This window comes from Oncorhynchus nerka, linkage group LG15, assembly GCF_034236695.1.
Source record: "Oncorhynchus nerka isolate Pitt River linkage group LG15, Oner_Uvic_2.0, whole genome shotgun sequence".
In the NCBI taxonomy this organism is placed as follows: Eukaryota; Metazoa; Chordata; class Actinopteri; order Salmoniformes; family Salmonidae; genus Oncorhynchus; species Oncorhynchus nerka.
The window spans coordinates 46511427-46525216 of record NC_088410.1 but is presented as its reverse complement, the minus strand read 5'-3'; the positions used below and the strand labels follow the sequence as shown (position 1 = coordinate 46525216).

The 13790-nt window shown below is 40.1% G+C and overlaps 1 protein-coding gene across 1 annotated transcript; it reads left to right on the top strand.

Annotated features, from left to right (window-relative positions):
• The first annotated feature begins 4936 nt into the window (after nt 1–4936).
• LOC115142798 (heme transporter hrg1-A-like) lies at nt 4937–10401 on the top strand. Its single transcript, XM_029682549.2, has 4 exons — nt 4937–5022; nt 5097–5243; nt 7929–8096; nt 8631–10401. The coding sequence occupies exons 2-4, from the start codon at nt 5114–5116 to the stop codon at nt 8765–8767; spliced, it is 435 nt and encodes a 144-aa protein (XP_029538409.1). The 5' UTR covers nt 4937–5022; nt 5097–5113; the 3' UTR covers nt 8768–10401.
• The last annotated feature ends 3389 nt before the right edge of the window (nt 10402–13790 follow it).

The window sequence follows — 13790 nt, the reverse complement described above, 5'->3', positions numbered from 1 at the left end:
GCATAAGCTCGTTCACAGCATATTCACAGCCATATAAGGAGACGTTAGTAAACACAGCGTCAAAAATCCTGTTCATTTCCTGTTTGAAGTTTCATCTTGGTTTCACCTGTAGCATTAGTTCTGGGGCACTCACAGATAATATCTTTGCAGTTTTGGAAACGTCAGAGTTTTGTCTTTCCAAGGCTGTCAATTCCATGCATAGTCGAGCATCTTTTCGTGACAAAATATTGCGCTTAAAACGGGCACGTCTTTTTATCCAATAATGACATAGCGCCCCCATAGGTTGAAGAGGTTACAGCCATCACTAACACAGTGAGGCTGCTGCCTACATACAGACTTGAAATCATTGCAACATAATAAGTTGCATGGACTCACTAATAGTGTTTAACAGGATTTTTGAATGACTACCTGATCTGTTTATTTTTTTATTTCACCTTTATTTAACCAGGTATGTGTGTACCCCACACATACAATTATCTGTAATGTCCCTCAGTCGAGTAGTGAATTTCAAACACAGATTCAACCAGGGAGGTTTTTCAATGCCAGGCGAAGAAGGACACCTATTGGTAGACAGGTAAAAAAAAAAAAGAAAAAGCTGACATTGAATATCCCTTTGAGCATGGCTAACTTATTAATTACACTTTGGACGGTGTATAAATACACCCAGTCACTACAAAGATACAGATGTCCTTCCTAACTCAGTTGCAGGAAAGGAAGGAAACCGCTCAGGGATTTCATCATGAGGCCAATGGTGACTTTAAAACAGTTACAGCTTTTTTATTAACCTTTATTTAACTAGTTTAATGGCTGGGATAGGAGAAAACTGAGGATGGATCAACAATATAGTTACTCCACAATACTAACCTAATTGACAGAATGAAAAGAAGGAAGCCTTTACACAATTAAAAAAATATTCCAAAACATGCATCCCGTTTGCAACAAGGCAATAACGTAGTACAGCAAAAATACAAAATGTTATGTTTGGGACAAATCCAACACATTACTGAGTACCACTCTCCATATTTTCAAACATAGTGGTGGCTGCATGATGTTAAGTTTATGCTTGTAATCGTTAAGGACTGGGGGATGTTCCTGAGTAGCAGAGTTAGTTGAGACCTGAAAATGATCAACAACCAATTTGACAGAGCTTTGAGAATGTTAAAATTAATAATAGGCAAATGTTGCACAATCCAGGTGTGGAAAGCTCTTAGAGACTTACCCAGAAAGACTCAGTTGTAATTGCTGCCAAAGGTGCTTCGACAAAGTATTGACTCAGGAGTGTGAATTAGGGTAGAATGGCGGGACCCAGTTACCGAGATTTACCAACCAAAACCACACCCTTTTCCCGGGATAAATAACTGTGAGAAACCAGTCAATTTTAATTAATTATTTACATGAAGAGCATGGCGTGAAATGGAACTGTTAAATGATATGCAATGTCTAAATCTGGCTTCTCTATGGCCTCTGCATGATGAATCAACGCTCAGGGTGGGGACAGACAGCCCATCTCAGTATAGAGTGCAGTTCACAATGCATGTAGACCTATCATCTAATCATGGTAATTTTTTTCTTGTGACAGGTAGGCCTACATTTGCTACAGAATAGCCTATGCTACAGTAATATAAAGACAGAATGCGCATCTAATTTCCCATTATAAACTGGGTGGTTCAAGCCCTGACTGCTGATTGTCTGAAAACTGTGGTATATGAGAGCGTATAACACCGGTATGACAAAACATTGGTAACCAGTTTATTATAGCAATAAGGCACCTCAGGGGTTTGTGGTATGTGGCCAATATACCACGGCTAAGGGCTGTATCTAGGCACTCTGCATTGTGTTGTGCATAAGAACAGCCCTTAGCCGTAGTATATTGGCCATATACCACACCCACGAGGTGCCTTATTGCTTAAATAGACTATTCAAAGAGGGACGCAAGCTAAATGTTAAATACAGTAGCCAATAGAAGTCGGTAGGTTGAAAGAATAGCGAACGCGCAATGGCGGTAGGCTATAGCAGTTATTTATTCAGACCCATAACCAATCTTCGTGAAGAGAAGTGAAAGCCTTCTGCATCTAATTATATTCTTCAAGGATGTCGTTAGAATGATGAAGATAAGGACAACGAAACTTAATTCACTGAATGAAGCAACAGTAGAGAGAGAAAGAGGGAGGCTAATAACATTAGGGGAAATATTATGAAAGGTGTGTCAGCCTACTAATTATACAAATAGGTCCTATTACATTTCTAGATTAAAATCAAATTCGCTAGCCTATACTTGTAACTTTGTAGGCCATGTGCTGCACCAGAATCGCATGTTCTCTCCCTGCTTAATCGTGGTTTGAACAATGTTTGGAATTCCAGTCCGTATAATACAATACAGTAATACAGGTCACACTCAAAAATATTAGCCTACTAGAGCTCATTTTATGTATTTAGTGAAGAGAGCATATAGCTAGCTACTCCTATGGGCTTTAATGTTTTTATGTCGTGCATAATGGCAGTAGCCTATATCATGTGTAATGGCTAAAGGCACAATCCTCTGGGCTTTTTGGGGCTTGGGCTCATAAAATGTATTTAATGTATGGCTCATCAGGCTCAGGTAGCATCAGGCTTGCATATTCAATCAAAGCTCTAATCAAATAAAGACATAGGCCTATTTATATGCTTTATAATGCTTTTGAATGACGCTTCCCGTTTTGGCGGGAAATATCGGGTTACCTGGGAGAAAAGTGATTTACTCTCAAGATGGAACATTTGTAAAATACCGGGAAAATATTCAACCCTAACGAGCCTCCTAGGTTTTGTATTGAAGTCAATGTACCAAGAGGAGGACAGAAACTAGCTGTCGTCCAGCTACACCATGGTGCTACCCTAGAGAGTGCTGTTGAGGCTACCGTAGATCCTTCACTGCAAAACAGTGTGTTTAAATCAATTATTTGGTGACGTGAATATATTTAGTCGTTTTATCTAAAAAAAAATAAGAACTTTTTTAGTGTCTCACTATTTACATTTTCTCTGAAATTCACTGAGGATGGTCCCCCTATTTGTTGATGTGAAAATTTTATATATTTTGCCTGCTGCTTTGCAAGAATATCACAGAAGTCTTCCAAGACCACAGTAGGAGCTGTTTCTCATGATTCCGCAGTCGCTCGAGCATGACACCTATATCCAATGTTGCCAATTTAGCAACTTTGTCGTTATATTTAGCGAGTATTCAGACCCCTCTAGCGACAAAAAATAAAATAAAAAGCGACTTGCGACAAATCTAGCGACTTTTTCTGGTGTTATTGTAGGCTCTTAAGTGTACCATAAGGTTAAAAACCAAACCAAAACGAAACAAAAATAACAAACAAATAAATAAAATAAAAAACGAAGTAACTCCGCCAGAGTGTCTATTTTGTGCCGGTCTCAAGCCCGGATAAAAGAGGAGGGTTGGAATTGTGATATTTAAAAAAACAAGAATCGACAGAAAAAAATCATTTGTAGTTCTAAACATATTTAGGGTGTTTTTACTCACTTTTTGTCTCTCCCACGATGTTATTTCTCTCTCCTACAGCGTCCATCACAATTACATTCAACATGGTCAACTATGCAAATTAGGCGATTACGTCATTTAGCAACTTTTAGGAGAGCCAATAGCTACTTTTCTTATTGAGGAGTTGGCAACACTGCCTATATCTGGTGTGAGGATTTCTTTGACACATTATTGGCTGTAAATATTAGATAACAACATTGTTGAGCAAATGTTTTTTTGTTTTACAAATAGGACACACTGTTCATGTAGTGTATGTAGCCTTTTATATATGTTTCAACTTTGCCATTTAATTGTTGTCGCCTTTGCAGCTACATAATGTATTGTCATTCAGACGTTTTTATACTAGCATGCACAAGCTAGTATTCTGTCTGCAGCACAAAGGATGATGACAGTTTATGGTAATGCCGAAACCTTCAAAATAAAAGGCATAATTTAAAAACATTGACATTTGGATAACTCGTTCAAAAGAGAAAACTTCCAAATGTTCTCTACACCATATGCCAAAATGCCTTGAATTGATTAGGGCCCTGACCGTCCCCCTCAAAAACGAACCATACATGGTTAGTAGAGACCCTACTGAGTATTTCCCACCTCACTTTAGCTGAGAACATTTTTCGCTCTACAAGCAAATATAGCGACAACAATTAAATGGCAAAGTCTGTTACAATATATTGCAATTGGGGGCTATGGAGGGGGTGGAGAACGAAGGGCTGCTGGATATGTATGACACAGCCCCCTCCAAAACGACACATATTTGGTTAGTAGAGTATTGAGTATTTCTCACCCCAGTTTATATGAGACAGGTAGTCAAGTTTTTCTCTACAACCCAAAAAGTATCCAATATACAGTGTATTGCATTGCAGTGCATGGAGTGGATGGAGTAAGGAGTCACCAGCACTCTGTATTAAACCCGTTGCCAAGCTCAATAAACCAATTTAAGTTTTGTAGACTGAGTAATTCCAATAACATATATTTGTATTTTATTAAAAGTGTATTTCTTAAATATAGGGGTTCCCAAACTTTTTCACTCGTGGCCCCTCCTTCCAGCATTGAGGAACAACCCGTGCACACGCGCAACGTCTGTTTCTATGGGCACAAGCACTGTTCATAACTCAAACTCTTCACACCTCTCTTGTTGGTGGAGAGCATTTTGTAGGTTTAAAGCTTATTTCCTGCAATTCTACACAATTGTCATGGGTGCAAAGACAATTTAGCAGTTTTAAAGTTTTTTTTTTTGTATTTCCATATAGTTTGCAATATCTAATGTGTATTCATGTGATATTTGAGTGACAAAAAAATACAACAAAATCTATGGGCTAATTCAATTTTTTTTTAACTATACTTTAGCTGACATGGGCTAGTTGATCAGGACATTTCTGACAAGTTATACTTTTATTTTGAAACAGTCCGCGATCGTGTTGGCAGCATAATATCCTGCTGCTAGGAGAACTATAATCATCTGTTTAGCTAGCTTGAATCGAACAGAGGTGAGTTTCTCAAAATAAGGCACTTGTTTTTAAACGTTGAAGTTATAGTTTTTTCCCCCCCATTCTACTTGTAGCGTGTCACCTGTCCCCAATGGGGTTCAATAAGACGTACATCAGTATCGGGTATGCCTCTTTTGGCATGCTTATGGGATTCTCAGCGTTTCTCGTGTGGAACATCGCGTACAACCAACCATGGACAGCTGCAATGGGAGGATTATCAGGTAAAGACAAGTATTAGCAAGAATGTAAACAATTGTTTATTGTGTGGATAATATGTAACAGTATACACTGCAGTATTTTAAGGATTTACCTGTCCATTGGACTCGCATGAGCTGAACATTGCCACAGTAGGCTACCCATCTCTTACATTACTGTTACACGATTTTAGAGTGACACATTGTCAGAAGCCCACACTTTAATTTGCCTTTTCAAATTTCTAAACGTTTTACCTAAAGTCCTAAACGTTTTACCCCAGGCATTCTAGAAAAGTTGGACTGTTAAACTTCAAAGAATAGCTAACGTTACATGGCTATACACCACGCTGGCTCCATGATCTCTAAAACGGTAGCTAACGTTATAACTTTTGCAAATGTAGTAACATTCATAGTATAAGACCTATGTAATATCTAGGATAACCTTATTACCCAGTAAAACAATTAATAGGTGTATATTAATAGGTGTATATCCAGCACTGTCTTTCCAACGCATTTTCAGCTTTATGCATTCTATATTACCAGCTTGGTTAACCTGGAATTCTGGATCTTCCTGATGCTTCAACCACACTGGTCAAAAAACGGTCTGGTGTCAACTCAAACGGTGTGTTATTTCTGCATACACTGCTTATTGGGACTGAAAGCTTTTGATACGTTTCCTCAGATGCATTTAGCACACGTGTCCTGCTACTCATCCCATTTGAAGGTCTCAGCATCACCATTATAATTTGCTGGTCTAGAGTGGAAGCCTGAACCTACCATAAAGTAATACTTGTCTTGCGCATTGAACATCATCTACTCTACGCCTAGTTAACAACCATGTTAAAAAAAAAACCGTTACTTTAGAAAGTTACTGAATTGCTTAGGCCTAGTATTTGCATGAAGTGACTTTTTAAAGTATTATTGATGTGTTACATAATGACTCACTAGGTCAGGGGTTCCCAAACTTGTTCATGCAGGCCCACCTTCCAGCAATGGGGAACACATTTTTTTATCATGGGGTGCAGAGAATTTTTAGCTGACATGGGCTAGTTGATCTGGACATTTCTGACAAGTTATAAATATCTCTCTAAGGTATGCAATAACTGATGATGCACTACCTAATTTCGTAATTGTGCCTTGTGCTTTCTACTGTTACAACTTTCAAGAGTAAATTGAAAGCTGGACTGAGTTCCTTCAAAAAAAAAGAAACCCTCGCCCTGCACATTTTGGGAACCACTGCACTAGGTAACGAGTGGTGCATTTATGGCTGTGAACTTTGTCCTCTCAGGTCAGCAAACTGATATCTGTGTGACTTTCCTCTCACTTCTCTGCTGTAGGCCTATTGGCAAACAGAACAGTAGAGACATTTGCATATTTAGTGTTGTAGGTCAATTTCACTGACAGTGCATGTCTTGCTATTTTTTAACATGAATTACTTTTTTTTATAAAGTGCCATGTCACTGATGTTCTTATCAAGGCCAAATCCATATCTTTGTTGTGGAGTTGTGATAACAGCATGTGATGCCTGTGCCAATACAGAGAGAATCAATAAGGGTGCAATTCTTGCTAGGGTTTTCCGTGGCATGTGCTTGGTTGGTCATATGATTCTAGAGACCATGAGATGGGGAAATGAGTGGGGTCAGCATGGCAGATTGACACAGCCGAATAAGCCTATTCCCTCTAGAAATGACTCATGAGTGTCAATTGAACTTACTAGCTTGGCTGCATCCCGATTCTCTACACTTCCCCAAAAAAAACTCCCGTCATGAATTTTAAAAGCATTGGATTGATTTAGCCCTAAGCATTGGCTAGAGGGAATTTCAGCCATTGTTAGAGCCACGACAGGATGTGTGCAAGTGCACACTTCAGTAGAAGGGTGGGGAACTGTGGCTCAGCTCCACTCACTGTCTGACCATGCTTGAAAGGAAGCAAGTCGGGTACTTTCCAACCTCAAACACTGTTTTAACAACCAACCCTGAAGAAAAAAACTAAAGTTTATGTAGGCTACTTGCTCATTAGTTTTGGGCCCATATTCAAAATGAGCGTCGGAGTAGGGGATGATTTAGGATCTTTTTCCATACGCTCCTTGACATTGCCACTTTGTCCTGTCTAGCATGGCGGACTAGTGAAGACCATTTTTAGCCTAATATTGTGTAAGATGCGGTGAAAGTGGATTCATGAAGGATAGTGCTATACACTAGTGCTATGGTCCAGACCCAAATGTGGTGTGTGGTTATGAAACAGTAAAAGAGGAACACGGAGGAGTGAGTGACAGAACGGTGTGATTTGAGACAATGACACAACAAAAATATTACATTGTTCACCGCTAAAATGTACATGTCATTTAGCAGACGCTCTCATTCAGAGCAACTTACAGTAGTGAGTTAATACATTTTCATACTTATCTTTTTTCTTTCGTACTGGTCCACCGTGGGAATTGAACCCACAACCCTGGTGTTGCAAGAGCCATGCCTCTACCAACTGAGCCACACACTGACATAGTCTATACCAACAGGACCTAAAGCTCAAGATTGTAGTTAGACAAGCAAAGGCATCTCTTGACTTGAGAGAACCCCTCACCCTCCCAATGCTTTTTCAAATACAGTTCAATTCTATGCTGTGCAAATACTTGCGATAGTTACACGTGCTTGTCTCATGTCAGTTATTGACTTAGTGTAGGGTTTGTGAACGGCTTGTGTCTTTCTCCCTCAGGTGTGCTGGCGCTCTGGGCCCTCATCACCCACATCATGTACCTGCAGGACTACTGGCGCACCTGGCTGAAGGGCCTCAAATTCTTCCTCTTCATCGGAGTCGTCTTCTCCCTGCTGGCCGTGGTGGCTTTCATCACCTTCCTCTCCCTTGCCATTACCAACAAAGAGTGTGAGTTTCACACACACCTCCCCCTTCTCTCATTCATTCATTCATTCATTCATTCATTCATTCATTCATTCATTCATTTAGTCCTCCTTTCATCCTAATTTGCTTCTCCTCCTCTCCCCTTCACTTGCTCTGTTCATTCACAAATGGCTACGTCTCTTCCGCCATTTGCTTCCCTTCCCGTCCTCTGTTTCATCCATTGTACTTTTTCTTGTTGTGCATTAGGATGTATTTAGTCATTTGGTAGTATTGCATGTCTTAATCTGTTAGGGCACGTACATATGATGAAATCTATTTCCACACAAAATGTCTGCTTGCCAGAGATTGTTTGCTCTGGCATCACATGACTCCATGGGGTTATTCAATGTGAGATCCTTGCCCTTGTGTATGCTATGAGTCTGAAGCTTTGGTCACTTTTCCTACAGGAACTTTCATTGAGAAGCACCTGACTCAATGAATTGTGTAACAGTGTGCCAACCATGGCTTTTTCTCTGAGTCTGCAAGTCTCTCATGTCTGTCGTATCTTGTGGTTCCCAGCCATGACTGACCCGAGGAGCCTGTTTCTTTCGGGCGTGTGGAGCTTCATGACTCTAAAGTGGTCCTTCCTGCTGGCTCTCTATTCCCACCGCTACCGCAAGGAGTTTGCCGACGTCAGCATCCTCAGTGACTTTTGATGAGGGCCCTTGAACAGCCCCCCACCCAATGGAGGTCTATGGAAGACTAACTAGCAGGGATCCTAACCTGAGGGTGCTAACTAGGGGAGAAAGGAGGGAGTGAAGATTTGAGGGGTTGGTGAAGCCAAGTAGTCATGACGAGGATGAGTGCTGGAATGAGGGTTGATCTGAAAGGCGTGGGGTAGCTGCACATACACCAGATGTCTTCCACCAATCGCTTGCTTATAAATCCACGTGGAGGGAGTGAACGAGTACACACTTTGGGGAGAAGGGTAGTGAACCCCCTCTCTTTCTATATCTGTAAACAGGGTATGCTCAACCCCTGCCAGGCCAGTTTATCCACAAGTTCATCCCTATGTTATGCCTTTTATGGATTTGACTGTTCCCATGTGTATGTATGTGACACTGTCTGTGCTCCTCTTGTATGTCTTCAACACATGTTTTTAGAGTCAATATCTCCCTTTTTATGAGATTTGAATCTTCTTTTGGTGACTTTGTGGGTAATCCTTGTTAATTGTGTACATCACGTGTGAAAACTCATTCCACGGAGGGCCTAGTGTCAGCGGGTTTTCGTTCCTCCCTTGTACTTGATTGATGAAGGTCACTAATTAGTAAAAAAAACTCCTTTCACCTGGTTGCCTCTGTTTTAATTGAAAGGAAAACCCCAAAACCTGCAGACACTAGGCCATTCGTGGAATGAGTTTAACAACCCTGCTGTACATCTTCCTGTGCTTATATACCTTGGAACATATTCTTAACAAGATATATAATTGATGTGGTTATGATAGAGAATTCGTTTCCATTCTCTTGCCACAAGGGGGAGTCAGTCGATCAAATGTTGCGGCTGTTGGCAAAACATCCCACTCATTTAGAAAGTTGTTAGAAAACAGAGCAAAGTTTATCTGCATACATATAAAACATGCATTATACACAACAAAAGGACACGTCACAGGCCTGTTTGGGGAAGTAGTCTCTAGTAGTCTTTATTTTTAATTTTTAGGATGACTGTTTTGATCTGTGCTATCGACGTGTGAACTTTTAGTCCACAGAAACCTGCTGTCACTTCGGAGTCAAGTGTATGTGCTGAAGCAACTACATTTAGAGTATCATGTCTCAACACTTATGTATTATGGTACAGTTATAATGCTTTGGAAATGAGACTTGTATAATGTCTTCTAGCGTTACACCTGTCAGTGTTCGACACTATTTCAAAACATCCCCCACAAATAGTTTTTGAAGAGATTATATGAAGAAGGATTGCACTAGCGTCACAGAATGTTAGAACAACTGCCTTTTTTTCACAACAGTTGCCAATGGAAACCCAACTGCCTCGTCTTATTTGAACGGAGAACGCTCAAAGGAGGGAGCTCCTTTTGTGGAATTTGTGTCATTGCTGTGCCTTCGCTTTAGCTCCCAAACGTTATTCACCATCATCATACTGCTGCTTATGGAGATTAATTTGATTGTGCTCTACCTTTTTTTTCCTTGACATCTGTTTGCTTCTCTGTGGGCTACCACATGTATCATATTGTACTATAAAGAAACATGACATTGTGTATATCCACTTGTGTGTATGTCTGTTGTACAGGTATGTCTGCGTGAGAGCCATATTAATAAAGTATAATTTTATGACAGCCGTGTGCATTACACTGGGAGTGTAGTACATCTCACACAAATTCATACACAACAGTTGTAACTTTGTGTTGTACATCGTTTGTACAACCGGCGTGTGTACTAGGCCTTGGGCATAGTGGCCATAGACTAATTAGATTTTTATAGTTCTTTTGAATTTGTTTTACTAGTAGACATAATGCTTTGACGGAAAGGCTTAGCTTAACTACATTGTGGAGGAAGTGATTGCACTGTTGCTGGGGTGCACCAAGGGAAGGGGTTGAATTGAAGGGGGGGATTGGGTTCTATCACCTTAATGTTTGGACACTACATGACATAAAGGATATGGACACCTGTTTGTCGAACATCTCATTCCAAAATCATGGGCATTAATATTTTGCTGCTATAACACCCTCCACTCTTCTGGGAAGGCTTTCCACCTCGAAGTTGGAACATTGCTGCAGCGGCTTGCTTCCATTCAGCCACAAGCATTAGGGAGGCCGGGCACTGATGTTGGCCGATTAGGCCTGGCTTGCAGTCAGCGTTCAAACACCTTTGGGATGAATTGGATGGGGTTGAGGTCAGGGCTCTGTGCAGGCCAGTCAAGTTCTTGCACACCGATCTCGACAAACACAGAATCATCTAGAATATCATTGTATGCTGTAGCATTAAGATTTCCCTTCACTGGAACAAAGGGGCCTAGCCCGAACCATAAAAAAACAGCCCCAGACTATTTTACCTCCTCCACCAAACTTTACTGTTGGCACTATGCATTCGGGCAGGTAGCGATCTCCTAGCATCCGCGAAACCCAGATTTGTCTGTTGGACTGCCAGATGGTGAAGCGTGATTCATCACTCCAGAGAATGCGTTTCCAGTTCTCCAGAGTCCAATGGCGGCGAGCTTTACACCACTCCAGCCGACGCTTGGCATTGCGCATGGTGATGTTAGGCTACTCGGCCATTTTCATTACGCTGTCGACGAACAGTTATTGTGCTGATGTTGCTTCCAATGGCAGTTTGGAACTCGGTAGTGAGTGTTGCAACCGAGCACAGATGATTTTTATGCGCTTCAGCACTCGGCGGTCCCGTTCTGTGAGCTTGTGTGGCCTACCACTTCACTTCACTGCTGAGCCCTTGTTGCTCCTAGATGTTTCCACTTCACAATAACAGAGCTTACAGTTGAGCGGGGCAGCTCTATCAGGGCAGAAATCTGACAAACTGACTTGTTGGAAAGATGGCATCCTATGACGGTGCCACATTTATAGTCACCGAGCTCTTCAGTAAGGCCATTCTACTGCCAATGATAGTATATGGAGATTGCAAGGCTCTGTGCTCAATTTTAGACACCTGTCAGCAACGTGTGTGGCTGAAATAGCCAAATCCATTTATTTGAAGGGGTGTCCACATTCCTTTATATATTTAGTGTAAATCAGATGCATTATAGGACTTCTCATGGACAAACCTTATTAAACGACATTATAAAGGCTAATACATGGTTATAACAAGTTATAAAGCATTATACCTGCAAGATGGTATATACCTGCAGGCTGTTACCCAGTGCTAAAGTAAAAGTAAAGTGTCACTCATATTATGGTCTAATAAAAGTGTATTTACTTCTGCCACCTACAAACCCCCAAATTTAGCACCTGTGTGTATTTTTGTGGTTGTAGTACAGTTACCATGGTAATGTTTCTCAGATGGATTCTATGATGGGACGAGGGTTAGAGTGTCTGGGGAGCCCCGTGTGTTTTTATTTTGAGGGAAGGAAACATTGTTGTTTTTATTTAGCCAGGTCAGCCGTGTAGAAACAGACCTCAGCATTAGAGTGGGATTTACACTGAGAAGGAGGCAGCCATTTTCCAACTCACTCAGCCCACATTATAAAAGAAAACACCCAATAGCACTGCAGGCAACAGTAAACGCTCGGGCAATAACCTGCGCTTTGAAGTTAGGCAATTATTCAAATCCATCCAGATTTTTATTTTGCCCCCTCAAAGAGGAGTTGGGAGGATGCAAGGAGTTTTGGTGTATGATTTGGTTTAGACATGTGTATGATAAAAGGGACTTTGAAGTTCATATGAAAAAATATGTAAATTACATGTTGGTTACCTCTGTTGAGGTGATTGACGCAACAGATGCAAATGCTGATAGATTGCCAATAGCTTTTTTAATATAGTTTTTAAAAACATGACATTACCATAATAGGATAGTGTGAGTGAAGCTAGCACAGAGCTCGACCAATTATTTAATTAAGTATCTTCCAACTTTGATCCTTTATATGAGACCATTTTGCTGCCCTCACCCTACTTCCCTCATTCTACTCTTTTGTTTTAACAGCATTCTTGTTGGTACTTATATATTTATTGCATTACATTGGTTTGTTTGCAAGCCTTCAGCGTCACGTTGTATAAAGGTAATTGCAATGTTGTGGTTAAGTAGCCATAGCAACAATTTTTTTTTTTTTTATCTTGCTTGTTATAACATTTTACATTAAGACACTGAAAAACAATCCTCATTACTTTCCATTGAACAAGTTGTAGGGGTTGGACCAAAAGACCGTCCTATTAAGTTTATACTGTAGGCAGTAAAATGTGTGTGTCTTTGTGTGGTATGTAAAGGGAAGGGCAGGGGGGGGACTCCTTTCCAGCAAAATCAAGGGAGGAAGTCATCTAAGACTTAACTGGCAGAAATAATGAAATTGAAAAAAGAAAAGGAAATTTGAAAAATGCAGGAATATTTCAAATTTCCTGTTGGAAAAAAATAATGGTAAAAGTAAAACCTTTGCGTATCTTTTCACACCACATCTTAATCAAATGTATTAAAATCATTTTTAATAATCTGATATTTTATATTTTTTTATTTTATATATTCAAATGATATATTCATTTTGTCAGACATACTTAAAATATGTTGGTAAATGCCAAACAGCAATTGCACCTAAAATATTATATGGGCCGCATATGACCTATGCATAAAGTTAAGTGATTAACTCTTCGTTATAGTACAGTTCAGATGGGACAGTCACAGTAGGCTTTACCTGTTCACCTTTTCTTCTTCTTATACAACTTCATCATATGGTAACATGTATATAGGAGGTCGTATAGCATTTATAAGGCCATATCCACATGATACCATAAGTACAGTATATACTGCGTTCTATAGAAGGTGAACACATTTTGAAGTTTATCTGTATTTAAAGTAAGCATACATCTGTGTGACATCGATATCCATTGTTGCACTTTGCATACAGGAAAAAACGGCTATTAGGAAAATACCCATTCAGCCCCAAACATACTTTGGTTCATGAGTATTTATAAAAAAGAAAGTACAAAAAAAAAAAATACGTGAATGAAAAGCGAACATCTTGATTTAGTAGAGAACCAGATGGCTGCTTTGACATTAAAAAGGCGCT